We start from the raw sequence: 14,321 nt of genomic DNA, 5'->3' as shown, positions 1-14,321 counted from the left end.
TATAGCCAGCATACCATATTATCAAAGCCAGCTACTCACTTCTTGCTTTTCCTCCCACAGAAATACTCACACAAGACCACAGCACCCACACAATCAAATGCCGCTGTTTGCCCGCGATTCGCGAGACGCCGGCTCAAGACAGATTCTTGGCCATTTTAAACCTAATTTCCGAAATAAAATTCATGAATTCCTGTTGTTATATACTTTTTGACACATTGGCGTGAAGTTTTAACAATTTCGAGTTGTATTTTCAGAGAATTTCTTGAATGGCATCGAATTAGCCGGTAGGGCGCGGCGCGGGGAATCACGGGTAGCGGGAGGGGCCGCCGGCGCGCGCTGTCGCGGCGGTCGCGACTCGCGATCGCGACCGGCGCGGCGGCGGGCTAGTTCCCTCACATTCAGTCAGTCAGTCGTGTTCACGGCGTCATTCGGAACGTACGCGCGGCAATTCTTTGAACCGGCCGGCTCACGAATAATGTTTCAGTGTTTGACAAACTCAATCGGAGGTCCTGGAAGTAGCATATTTAATAATTTACACTGTCTAACCAAACGCATATTCTTAGTGAGTGTTACGCAGTGTGTACGGAAAAAACTTTGTCGAAGATTCTGAAGAATCTTGTGTAAAATTGTGTAATCCGCCGGCTGCGGTCGGATTGCTTTTTGCACAAACTTTTCGGTGAGTGATATACTTTTTATTGTTTTTACCTGTCCAAGCTGGACAGAATTGTTATAAATAATGGTAATGGGGGTACTTGTGGTTATTGTATGTTTATGTGCCTACCTAGGTATGTTGTACTTATGATGGCGGGGCGTTGCCGGCAAATAACGAAGTCCTATTCTTTTTCACACAATTTTCAAATTGTTTAACCTAATAAAATTAGTAACTTAACATAAATGTGTACATTGTTCAGAAATGACAAAATGACACTTTAGTGGGTACTTGGAAAATAATTGATAATTTACTTCACTTGTGCGACATAGACGCTATATCACCGATGTTTACATTTTAAAACACGATATTGCGTCGGAATTACACAATTTAAAAATTGTTTTATCAAACTTAATTTTTGGCTGCTAAGTTTTGTAATTACCATCCAAATACATAGATCATACATAAAAATATGTATTACCATAAAAACAGACTGCATAAATTGAGAGATGTCGTAAAACAATAAAATAGGTTTATTTACATTTCATAAAGTAGGTAGGTAACCTACCTATGTACGTAAATTTGTAAGACATCCATGATTTTTTTACTTTATCCACAAACGCCAACAAAAACGAGACGAGAGAGATTGACAAAATATGTCAATAATTTTATAATTTTATTTTGGAAATAAATGCTATCGATTGCGCTACTCTCCTACCTACCTGACCAGTAGGTATTATATATAGTATAATAAACCTTTTCAAACCTGTAGAAAAATCCTTTAAAAATTCTAGCCAACTCAATGAGCATTTCTGCACATAAAAACGGCAAAAGGTCTTCGAAATTAGTTGGTAAAGTTGTTAGTCCCAAAATAGTTAAAAAGTAATTTGGGACTACTCATAGGACGTAATGTTGAATCCTGTGGTTAATTTCACAAATCCCATACGCACTTTTACCACTCAAAGCTTGAGAATAAGCGGGAAAAGACCCGTCATATCTATATCCACAAGTCTTGTGATGTCTTGTGATCATAACTAAAGGTTCTCTCACCTGTATGCTTAAAACAAAAATAAAATAGGTATTTTCATTTCATTCATTTTGAAAGAAAAAAGGGCAATTCGATCTTTGAAAATAGATGGATTTAATGTTATTAGTACAAAAAAAGTTATTTATTTAAAATATAAGTAAATTTATGTATAGAATACCTCCTAAATCGTAAATATATAAATAGACGTAAAACTTGTGTGCAAATGACATAGGCAATGGAAAATCCCAAATATATTTTACTAGTTAGGTAAAGCTTGGTAACAATTCTGTACAGATTGCTTTATAACAATTTCGCGCCAAGTCAGCGTAACATAAAAAAAAGTTTTGCAAATTTTTACCTGAGTCTACGGAAGAAATTTTCTTATCTAAAAGGATGCGCCGCCCGAGCAGGTAGACGTTATTGAGAAATCGGGCGAAAAAAATTGCGGGGTTTATTACTGGCGACAAATGACAATAGCTAATTGTTCATAGAAAAAAAAATTGAGATAAGGGCCTCCTTAAAAGTCAGGGATTTCGCATCCAGCCCTCATTCCAGTTTTAGATCTCCTGGTGAACACTTCCTCTTCCTAGTTCAGTGCCAGGCATCCTACGCCATTGTGCCTTGTTTGTTAATAAGTGAAGTGCGGGGGTCAACACCCTAGTGTAATATTGTTCTAGTAAATTTCAATAACAACAATTCAATATTCGTGCGAGTGTGCAAGCGATTGCTCATAGACTAGTGAAACTGTTAGGATTTACATTATTAAAAGGTAATATTTTGCGATGTGGTTGCTTATTTATTTATAATTTTTTTTATATTTATTTTTATGTTAGTTGACTTTTTGATTTTATATTCCATACTTTTTCTAATTTTCTTCTTACGATATTACTGTTATATAGGCCTTTAAGTAGAGAAGAGTCAGTTCATTTATCTACAAAACTGTTAAATATATTATTTAGAAACCAAATAATTAACACTTAGTTAATGGTGAAGTAATTAATAACCCGGAACTGATGTTCTGTATTAAATAATCATTACATTAACATCCTTGTATTTACATTTTGTAGCATTTCTATATTTTTCAGAAATTATTTGAAATACATTTTAATAATTTTATTTCCTTAACTATCTTATATTTTTATATAACTATCTTATACTTATATTTTTTTAGTTACCTGATTGTTTCAATTCGTAAGCGGTAGGCGAAATTCCAAATTTGCTTTAGAACGCCAAATTATTTTTATATCTTAAGCTAATTAACAACAATTATGAGACCATTTGTAATTGAGTTAATATTTTGATGTTATTAGCATTAACATTATCATAAATTTCAAACCGTAATTTTCATTGTTTCAGACGGTGTGCGTAGCTCCTAACGCGCGCATCGTTTCCTGTGATAAGAGGCTCCTGTGATATCGACAAGTTGTCTTAGCTTTAAAACTAGTTAGTCTTAGATATTAAATTTAAAATGGCCGCATTAATCGAGCCACCATCCCTTCAGTTCGACATATGGGATCAAATGGATTCCGCAACAATGGAATTGGCCCTAACTTCCGAGTTTTGGTCACAAGTGCAGACTGAAGTAGATACATTGGATATATTACCACCTCCCGACATGCCAGATATTACACCCACTGAGATTGACAGAGATTGGAGTATAATTGATATATTAGAAGAACCTGCGAAGGAAAACATAGTTCATCATGATTGCATGTGGGCTGGTTTGTGCGACGACTCCGTACATCCTGGAAACACGTTTGTGCCAACTGAACACATAACTGCTTCACCTGGACAGAGTCTCCTTCGAAACAGCACGCAGTCACCGCCAAGACCTGAAACGCCACCTTCCTTGGACGGCGATGAACATCCACCATTTCGACACGCAGTAGACGTAGCCGTTACCGCCCGAAAACTGCTGAGAGATGTGGTCGCAGATCATTCTTACACATTGGCCAGACAAAATTGCGACGGCCTCGGCGTTCAGACGCCTTCCGATTCTTGCGAGTCATCAGGTATGTTTAATTTTAATTATTTTTTATATAGTAATTATTAAATTAAGTCTTAAACGATATTTTTCTTAAGGCAGCAATTTGGTTTCACCGGGAATGTGATGAGAACGCAGGCGCCATGTTGCGAGCGCGGGAAACTGCGCGTATCGACCGTCCCGCGTCCCCCACTGCGTCTAGACGCACCCGCGGCTTGCTCTTCCGGAACCTTCGCCCATTGCGACCTTGAACGCCCCAACCTTCCTTAATGTCAGATTGCGCAACCTTCGCAACCCGCCCGTTCATCTCTCGGGATTGACACGTTTAATTAGAATAGAAATTGTCCTGTTTGCGGGCATTAGCTGGGAAAGGTCTGTGGATGAGATTAGGTCGCATCTAAGGTCGCTGGTGCGTCGACCGAGACGTCCTGACCTTGACGCATTCAGTGACAAGTAGACGCTTCCTGTTAAAATCGCGGGTCGAGTTCATATTTGGCCGTTCGGATACTCTTAAGCTCTTAAGGAGACCAAGAGCAATAAGTTCTAGCTTAAGCTACGTTTCTTATAAGTATTACATCCATTCGAATAAGCCGTAAAATTTTCAAAGTCCAATTAAGTTGAAACGGAAAATATCTTAGGCTATTTTTATATTTATTATCAATTCACGCTGCATTGTTTCTATAATCAATTATGTTTCAACTGACCTCAAAAGGATGTCAGCGATGTATTAGTATTCATGTGTAGTGTTATGTAATTATTTTAAATTTATCGTTAATAATAGCTTTGGGTAAGGTCGGGATTGGCATGTGTTAAATTCCTGCGGTTTGTTTACAAACTTGTTCCTCAATATTTATTGTTAGTCAAATAAACATCTCCGCTTTTAAGCTATCCGACTGAGTAAGTAAATTATATGGATCACTGCTTTGTAAGACCAATAAAAAGTCTACCGTAGCTTCTGTAATCTTATACAGTCCGTTATTCGAATAAGAATACAGCGGAATGAAATGGAATCTCATTGAAGTGGACGCTCAGCCCCCCAGACCGGTTTAGGACGCTACTCGCATGTCTAGCCCGACCGGACGACAATTTGATAGACATAGTCTAAATAATCGTGATTGAAAACCAGTCTACTTAAAATATTACCAACCCTGCCCACAATGATTGATCCATCTACTTTCACATTAAAATAAAAGTATGACGTTCAAAGTCTTTTGAAACATAATCGATATAATCTGAAACTCACTGTGCATGTCACAACACTAATGCATTTTAACGTGTGTTAAAAATATACGATGTATTGTACTTTTATCGTTTCGCGTACGGACACGCTGAAAACATTATATGTATGTTTGAAGCTGTCACATTTTGGCCCCAATTCGTAGTTGCATACGACAATTTTATTTAATCGCATAGCTTTTTTACTGCGATGTTCAGTTTAACTACTAGGCAGACATGCGCTACGTTCCAGATACTAAATCATGTTTATTATCAAACGCGAGCCGTGAAGAATTTAAACCCATATTTACTTTACTTTTACGAGATGCGATGTAGTTGTAAATTTCGCAACGTTCAATTTCGTAATTAAAATATTTTCATTAATTGCAACATGGCATTTAACGTGTAGTTAGTACTCTGCTCATCGAGTTAGTACCGTTATTATCTGATATCTCTAATGAATTGGAGATTTGACAAACCTCATCACAAAGCATCAAGAGCAATAATGTGTACGTTAATATTGCAATCCCTGATAAAGTTTACATCAGTTATCAAAATTAACACACGATAAGGTCGATTTAGGCGCTATCTAAGCACGTGATGTATATATATATGTATGTAACGAAAAGTAGGGCAATGGTCGCCTATAGAATTGTGAATTCCTTTAAGGGCAATTTAGGCCGTCGAATCCGGTTAGCTCGGCTGTCCTAAACACAACTATCAATCTGTGAGCCAAGGCTGTGTTCACTTCTAGATAAATTTAATCCCATTCTAGACTTTAATTTGAGACAAGATTGACCGCCCCAGTTTCTAAATATGCCTTTTTCACCCGTTTGACGTGACTTATCTAGTCCACGGAGGCTAATATCAGAAATTAGTTTATTATGTAAAAATAGCATTTTTAAAATGTTCATATCTCGTTTAAAAGCGATTTTAAAATACATTTAAATTATCCATTCTTGATTATCACGTTTCTAGTGTAACATTGGTTTTGCCACTTAATCGGTTGCTAGGCGCAAGTATATTCGGTTAGTGCTCTGATAGTAGAAACAGCTGACCTCAATTTTGTGATCGCTGAATTTACTTACCGCTCGGCCTCAGCACAGCATAGCGGCCCTGTAACCCACATTCAAACTATATTTTAACTGATATTAGCTTCAAGCTTATTATGATTTACAACTTGACTTGGTATTAGCTTTGAATGATTTATTTCTGCATTTACCAAGCCTTAAAATACAATCAATTTATTTCTCCAGAGTTTTTCTTCACTGGAATATAACTATCTCAGAAGTGTATTTGTAATACGAGTATTTGGATGCATTTATTATCTTGATTGGTTCTTAACTTTGCTCAAATTCAACTCTGAAAATTACACAACATATTTAAAATAATGCCATGTGATAAAACCACCTTTAGGTATTTCTCTTATCGGATATTGATAAATTCTTAGTTGATTTATCGTAAGCCGATACTATGTAGGTACTTGAGTGTATGTAGTGGAAATGTCCTTGGCGTTATCGTCGCGAATTATGCAGTTAGATATTTAAAACAATCGCTTTGAAGTTTCATCAGTAAGAATTATTTCATTTTTAACGACCGGCGAAAATTAGGGACGGGAAAACTGTACGGACAATCGATAGATTCATTTTCAGTATTAATTTTCAGATTAACTCGCTTTTGTTTGCGTTCTTTTCATTATTCAAATTAAGAAACATGAAATTTTAAGTGTAAATCGCGAAAATCAGCTGACAATTCTGTGACTGAACTCGCGTGTCTAAATGGCTTCTTGGCCTCACTGTGGCCTTCGTCAACTATCAATGGAGATAACAATAAAACAACGTGACACCCTAACATAAATTTGGTATTTTCTTATCATCAGAACCCGACTGACTGACTAATGATAAGAATACCTACTTCGCAACAAGATAAACTTGTACGTACTTACATACCTTGATCTCTTCAATAGCCCGGGTCGGATTTGATCGTTCTGCCAAATTAATTAAATGATAATTTTATGGCCGGTCGAGTTTTTAACATGGCATTTTCCATTCAGTTGTTCCATAAAGATGTAACAAGTGTAACTGGTTATACTATGTCTACGAATGGGCGTGTCGTGCATAACTATGAATATTCGCTTGATGGTATATTAAAAAAAGGTTTATTTCTTAATTATAAATTAATTAATTTTATAGATCATGAAAAAGACTATATCTTGAACGACGATAGTCTTATGGACGTTAGTCCTGATTCGGGCATTAATGCGGATTGCGACAACGTGATTCAGAAGAACAGCAGCGAGGACTCTTCTAAAAATGGAGACGAATCTGGTGAGTTAGAAAGGTTTTTACACGGAGCAAGTTGCAAGCCGGCTGAACTCCGAAAACTTGCATGGAAACACATCTTACCTTGTAAACAACATTGTTTAAGCATGTCGGTTCGGTAAATTGTGATATTGTTGGAATGCATTGGTTAATTTTTATTATTAGGGTTGGCAATGGTAAACAAATTTATTAAATGGAACAATGTTAAATTTTGTACGAATTGACACTTGTGATTTATCGCTTAGTCTGGCATTTTTGGATACCAAATTCGCAGACTCTCAAAAGTCGCCTCACGTGGGTGACTCTTCCGTTTATTAATGACCAATAAAACGGCATTGCGTCACGTTTCTATCAACGCACGCGTCCGTGAACTTCCGCGCGAACCCGCCCAAGGTCGGAGCTGGTGCGATCGATCCATGATACCCATCGTAAATTACACAACCGTCTATTTTGGAAGTCGGCAATTCTCAAGTGCTTCCCAAAGGCCAGATGACCGACTTTGTCCCGGTTGCGTAATACTTCTGAAATAGTTCCGTTCAATATGTTCGGATACGTCTATGGTGTATTTATTTTAGATTCTCACACCTAGACGAGTAGGTCCAGGCAATTAATTCCCATCCATTTTTTGAGTTTTTTTTTTATTTGCCCATAATATAAACTAATCTTATTGTAATCCATTGTAAATTAAAACTTATCAAAGGAAATTTATGTTGATAAAGTAATTAATGACATCGCATGTGCTGCTGAGCGGCTTCCGTTAGAAGTTCCGTGGGATAATGAGAAAGTTTACTATAAAAATTATAAGCTACTTTAAGAACTGGTCCGAGGGCGTGCATTGTACTAACTAATTAGCATCGAGTGTACCGTCATATGGCGAAGCATATTTACAGGGTGATGGCTTGTTAAGAAAGTTTCGAAAATTAAAAATTTACTGTGTTAATTTTTCAAAGGAAAATCTTTAAACTTGTTTATCCCTTTTAATAGTTAACATTTTGTAACAGCTGTTAACAGCGCCAAAGAATCCGTTTAAATAAGATACGTAATCTCGTTAACGAGTTTTTTTTTTCGTCTAGTTTCGATCACACTGTGTAAGATGGCGTGCGCCGCGTGCGCGTCACTATAATTTTTAATTATCGCGCTCAAATGCCAGTGAACTTGGCCTCGCAGTCGTGGTCAGCGAGGCGTGTTCGACTCCTACCAGGGCACACTTGACGACACCATTAGACTCGTTCCTTTTTCAAACAGCCTTTTTTTTTTTAAATTCAACACCTGCCATTATCGAGATTGAATTTCGAACTTTTTCCAATTTCTATATATTATCTTGTTGTCAAGTATTTGAATCCCTTGATACATATGAGCTATATTTATCAAGATGGGGTTATACCCAACGTCTTAGCGAATTACCCATTCATGCGTTACATCATGTTACTAGGAATTCGTTTAGTGAGTAATCGTTAGACTATGTACTCATAGATTAAATATACTCGTTAATTATTGACTTGAGCTACATAAAAATGTTTTTAATACATCATACAGTATAAAATTCATTAAAACCACGAAGAATAGTCATAATTTTTTCATGAGATCAGAAAGATACTGGCCGCATCGGCAGCAAAAAACGGATTAGCTGTGGTATGCCTTTAAAATTGGAACATCAGGGGATCCGAGAATCGCGTCTAGAACTATGGCGTTATAATAGATATGCACTAGACCGGACCGGCGGCGGCGCACCGCGACAATACCGCCCATATCGCTTACACGCAGAGCTGAAACAAATACTCTGGTGACTGTTAATCGCGTTGGCGCCGGGAGAAAATACTCGCTTGGAAATCGACTCCACTGGGCGCAGGGCTGTGCCTTTTCTAACGGTTTCTAATTAAAAATATTTTTTTTTTCTATATAATTATAAATTAATTAGTAACTTTTGTGGCTCAGCCCTATCTCTACGTTTAGAGGCGTGTGCGACGACAGGCGCCGATACTCAAATTAGATCGACGCCCAACCACGATAAGCGACCGCGTAACTATGCGGAAATCGGAGTAAAAAGTGCGCGTTGGCGTATAAATTTATCTTAGCTTAGGTAGATAATGTATATCATGCGCAGTTTTTTTTACAATTTTTACTGCGTAGTCGAATACTTATTTCGCGAGCGTCCCTGGCTCATATAGCGCCCACGTAACGAGTTTCTATTTCAAGCGTTCGGAGATGCTATGAAATCCTCGTCCTTCTTGATGTGTACGTAAATAGCGGTGGGAGTTTACCGTTTACCGGTAACCTTTAATCACAATGAACTGCTGACATAATTATTTGTTAGTGAAACCGGATCGCGCGACGGATTCCGCGAAACTTGCACTACGGCGTAAACACGAGGCTGCCAGCCGGCCACATCCGCACTGTAATACTTGCAATTCGATCGCTAACTCGACGCTCGCATACCAACTCATTCATAGAAACGAACACGCCGCTCTCAGCAATCATTTCGCGCAATTGCAGAACTGACCGGAATACGCGGCACATTTCCGAGTTACTTTTGTTAATTCATAAAGTCAATAGACTATTTATCGATGTATATCCCTAACTAACCTGCTACATTTGGGAACCCCGCGCTCTTGTAGCCTCGGTTCTAGAAAAGGCAGGAATATTATAAAAAGATAGACGCCCGTGTTGAGGTAGTCACGTTTGACGCCATGCAACTCCGTACGTCTCTCACATATTTCCAAGCGTAATGTGATCAGTCAGAATGGACCGATACGAGTGGTAAGAAGCTAGGCATTTGTACGACACCGGTAGCATCAGATGTGCCGGCGGGGAGCATTATCGTGCAGTCGTCGCGTGACAGTTAATTTCGAATCGCTTTGTTAAATGGGTAGCGCGAAAGCCGGAAAGCGTGTCCATCGGTTGATAATCCGGCGTCCATTGAGTGCGGACGCTGCGGCAGCACGCCGCGCATGCGCGCTCGTTTTGGCGCGAATACCGCGCCGTGACGTCAGCCATCAGGCGTCTGGATCGATGGCGGCAGACGCTGCGGTAGTACGATGGGGTCGTCGGCCTCCCCCCTTCCGCGTTCCGCCCACCCCATCCCGCGCACCTGACTACTGCAGTCGCATCTCGACTCCCCGACTAGATTTAGTTCCATATCTATGGATGCAGCATAACAAATGCCGCCCGCCTTTTATGGTGATGCGAGCGTAATGAACGTTGTGAATGAAAGTATGGAAGGAATGTAACGGTGAATGCGGGTTTCTAAATATATTTTGATAACGTATAACAGGTTTGCAGTGTTACTGAACACGGTTTCTCTTGTTACAGAGGAGGAAATCGACGTTGTCTCCCTTGAAGCATGTCAGCAGACTCTTGGTGCGCCTCAACATATGCGCTCTAACAGCTTGCCGCGTGCCCCATCAGCTCAGGAACGCCAAATGTTCCAGCGCACGGTGGCAAGTGCCATCACAACGAGGTCTCGTCCGGTGGCCCGTAAGCGCCTCGTACCACCAACAAACATCGCCACTGGCGGCGTTCGAAAACGCAGGGGCCCAGGCAGGCGCGGGCGCAAGTCTAACACTGACACCGAGTCTGAGGGCGACTGCCCCGAGACCGAACGCCGCTCCATCCACAATGACATGGAGCGTCTCCGCCGCATTGGCCTTAAAAATCTCTTCGATGAACTCAAGCAGCAGGTCCCCGCGACTAGGGACAAGGAGCGTGCCCCTAAAGTAGTGATACTCCGTGAAGCCGCTGCCCTTTGCCGTAGATTACGCGCGGAAGAACTCCAACGCTCGACGTTAATGAAAGAACAAGTCAAACTCATGGCTAAACTGAAAAAGTTGCGCGCGCAATCAGCTCGTCACCGCTTGCAATGAGCGTTAAGGGTCTCAACCACCACATCGTGTGGTCTTGTGTAAAAGTGGAAATTCCCTTATAGACTTAGCAGTGACGTTATAACTACCAATAATTCGGACTGCTCTGCGGAATTGTAAATTTTTGTACGTAACGAAGTTAAGAGTGAGGTCCTATTGTTGTTGGGAATTTGTTATACTCGTATCCGAAAGTCAGCTTTTACGGCTTACTCTGCTTCTGTATACCGGGGTGACGTAGTTAAAAAGCAATAACTGCGGCTTTAGTTTGCTCAAACGATATTTTGCAGTGCCAAAGTGAGCCATAAAGCTGTTGTTAAATAAATCCTAGGTCTTCAGTAAAATATCTTTATTATTACAGACTGCTTCGTGAACTAGTAGACTGGTTATACCTCGTAAAGTGTTTTATGAATTTATCATTAAATTATACACAGTTGACATAACGCATTACAGATTTACTCCGTGTTGACTAATCGAAAAATATGACATATGTTGATGTATTATTTCGAATCGATAAAAAAAACAAGATCTTTTACTGGACCTTTTTACTAGTGTATTTTGTATTTCAAGTCAGGTTTTTAGTTGGAGATGGTAAGAGTTGGCGACCTTTGGGTCAGGAGATGATTGGCCTATATATGTTTTCGGCCCGATGACTGTAGAATATGAAAAGTAGTGATATTTGCGATGTTACTTTTAATTATAATTATTACATTAAGTTAGGTCTGAATGCTTTGGTACCTAGATATTTTGTTATTTTGTAAATTTTAACACGTTTAATGTTTCTTTTTTTACATTTTAGTCACGCGATTAACTCTAAATGGAATTGTTCTTATAATGGACCACTTAATTGTATGCACCGGCCTTTTTTACATGAATTATCTCATATAACATTGACTAATAAGTAACTTTTAATAAGTATCACCTACCCGTCTTAGATACGCTCGATTCCCATTACATTTAACTTGGTTCACTCGCTTTGCTATTTAATTATTGGTTATGTAATAGATCATTATCTTAAATTTAGAAATCTTAAAAAAAATATAGTTCATTTACATTCACGAAGATCAAGCGGGTAGAGTTCCCATTTCATATTGTATTATGGCTATATAGATTATTAAAATCGACATATATATGTATAGCGATTGGTTTGCGAGATTTGGAATTAGCTAATCAGTTACTTTAGTGGTACATATAATTTATATGTAAAATAAAACCGAAAAATATTATAGTCCAAATGACATGCATACTTACTGTGAAAGATAAAATCTCAGAGACAATTTTGTTAAACAATTATGAAATAGACTGTGTATTTTGATATAACATCAAAATCTATAAATCCGCTTAAGTCCATGGACTTGAAAAAAATAACCAAGTAATAGTTCCTCATAGTACCTACCTATAGAAAATTTGCATTTTTTTTTCTTTATTATATATTTTTATCGGAGTAAGTTAGTCATATACTCGCGATCGATGCGCAAACCTGGGCAGAATCATAAAAACTAATTTAGAAAGTTGTAAGAAATTGTTGGAATTTAAGATGATATATCGTATAGTCGATTAGAAGTTTTTTTTGTTTTTTTTTTCTTTTTTATGTCTCGACAACGGGATTTGTTATACCGTTATGGAAGGGTGAGATTTACAGGGATCAACATGTCGGGTTTGGATAGAAACAAGAGTGATATTTAAGTAACTTACGATTAATTATACAGTGAATGTATAATTGATGAGATGGGTATTTTTCCTGTTTTTAAATGCATTCTTGACGCGGTCAAAAGAAATTTTCCTCTATTTTATTCCGCTTATCTGTTTTTTTTTTACATATAAATAGAAATAAGCCGCCTCTAATAATTTAAAGTTACAGATAGGCGGAATACCGCATAGTCTAATTGGTCTTTTAATAACGACCAGCAAAGAGGTGTTAATGATCTGGTGTTCTTGCCAAATCTGACAGTGTAACCCGACCAAATCCTATCATCTGTTTTGTATATATAGTTTTTTATCTGTCCAGGTAAACATAAGGTTGATGTTTTATCAAGCACATGGTCGGTAGAAATCATGGCTTTTATTGCGTGCGGAATGTGCCTTGCTGTGTATATATAATTATTTAGGTGTATCTCGAATTAGTTGCAAGAAATATTTTTTTGTGAAAAATATTAATAAGTTAGGCGATTGTTTGTTAGTAATAGTGGTTACACGAGATATTTATAGATATCGTGTTAAAGATTGTCAGTTTTATCTTCCACTAGTGTAAAATGTACATAATAGGGTATAGTTTTTACACATACGCCTGCATATTATTTGTAAACGATATTTACTTCTAGTAATCGTTTAGGTTTTCTTTAACTGGAGAGTTTTCTCGAATGTTGTACCTGCATTTATTTTTTTTTGTTAATCTTAACTTGACATAAATAAATAATTTAGTTATTGGACAGCCAAATTGCCATGGCGATAGCCAGTGGCACCTTAAATTAAAGACAGTTCAGTCATTACAGGATTATTATAGGATATCGACAGCTTTACGAAGTAGTAAGCCGATCGAGTTTAAATTAGCAAGAAATTATTGTTGACAAGGCACATTTCCACAACTGCCCAGATGGTATAATTTTACATAATGTGTACATTCTATAAGTAAGCTACGAATCGTATAAGTCACGTTATTAGTTTTTATCTTGTACTTTTTATATTGCCTAGTATCCGAGCCGAACGAACTTCAGGCCACTGGGCAGTAGTGCCAACCTTAGCTAGAAAGTCAAGTGTGATTATTCGGTTGGTATTACTGCTGGCAGGGCCGGCATGCAAACGCTACAGAGAATGCACGGCGCAAAGAAATTCCGCCTATTATTAATGATGCACTATGCAATCTTTGAAGCGGGGCTCCGAGTACTTACCATCATATATCGGATACTAGTATATTATTGTGAAAAGATTTTTGGTTTTTGTTCCTTAATTACGTGTAATATCGAAAGCATTAAGGTTAATTCTATTATGTAATAAATTAGTCGTAGTAAGGCGAAGAATAGAAACGTTGATGTGATTTTTATACTGTTTCGGTGTAAATGGGGGTTGACTTTTGTTCAGATTCTGTGATTTATGTACCTGCGGTACTGTGGGGTGATGTTTCGAAAGCTTTGTCTTACTCGGCTTGAAAAAAAGGAGTTCTTTTAATCGATCACTTACCTATCCTCTCCCTGTTTGGTTCAAAAAATGCAATTTATATTAGATGTAAAGATATAATTTTGACAAAACATAACTTGTTAAAAAAATTCTATTC

The 14,321-nt window shown here is 38.0% G+C and overlaps 1 protein-coding gene across 2 annotated transcripts; it reads left to right on the top strand.

Moving 5' to 3' along the window:
• Positions 1–371: 371 nt before the first annotated feature.
• On the top strand, positions 372–14,219 carry LOC106139930 (transcriptional regulator Myc-B). 2 transcript variants are annotated; one of them, XM_013341440.2, is made up of 3 exons: positions 372–676; positions 3,033–3,688; positions 10,506–14,219. In XM_013341440.2, the coding sequence occupies exons 2-3, from the start codon at positions 3,145–3,147 to the stop codon at positions 11,054–11,056; spliced, it is 1,095 nt and encodes a 364-aa protein (XP_013196894.1). In that variant the 5' UTR covers positions 372–676; positions 3,033–3,144; the 3' UTR covers positions 11,057–14,219. The 2 variants fall into 2 exon arrangements, with proteins under 2 accessions (XP_013196894.1, XP_013196896.1); XM_013341442.2 differs by lacking the exon at positions 372–676 and adding an exon at positions 2,246–2,445.
• The last annotated feature ends 102 nt before the right edge of the window (positions 14,220–14,321 follow it).

Source organism: Amyelois transitella, chromosome 11 (genome assembly GCF_032362555.1).
Source record: "Amyelois transitella isolate CPQ chromosome 11, ilAmyTran1.1, whole genome shotgun sequence".
NCBI lineage: Eukaryota > Metazoa > Arthropoda > Insecta > Lepidoptera > Pyralidae > Amyelois > Amyelois transitella.
Note: the sequence above shows the minus strand (reverse complement) of the source record. Positions and strands in the feature narration are given on the sequence as shown.

Coding starts and splice junctions, on each gene's coding strand:
- LOC106139930 (XM_013341440.2), top strand. CDS start 3,145: ATGGCCGCATTAATCGAGCCACCATCCCTTCAGTTCGACATATGGGAT. Junction 3,689..10,505: donor CGATTCTTGCGAGTCATCAG/GTATGTTTAATT, acceptor CTCTTGTTACAG/AGGAGGAAATCGACGTTGTC.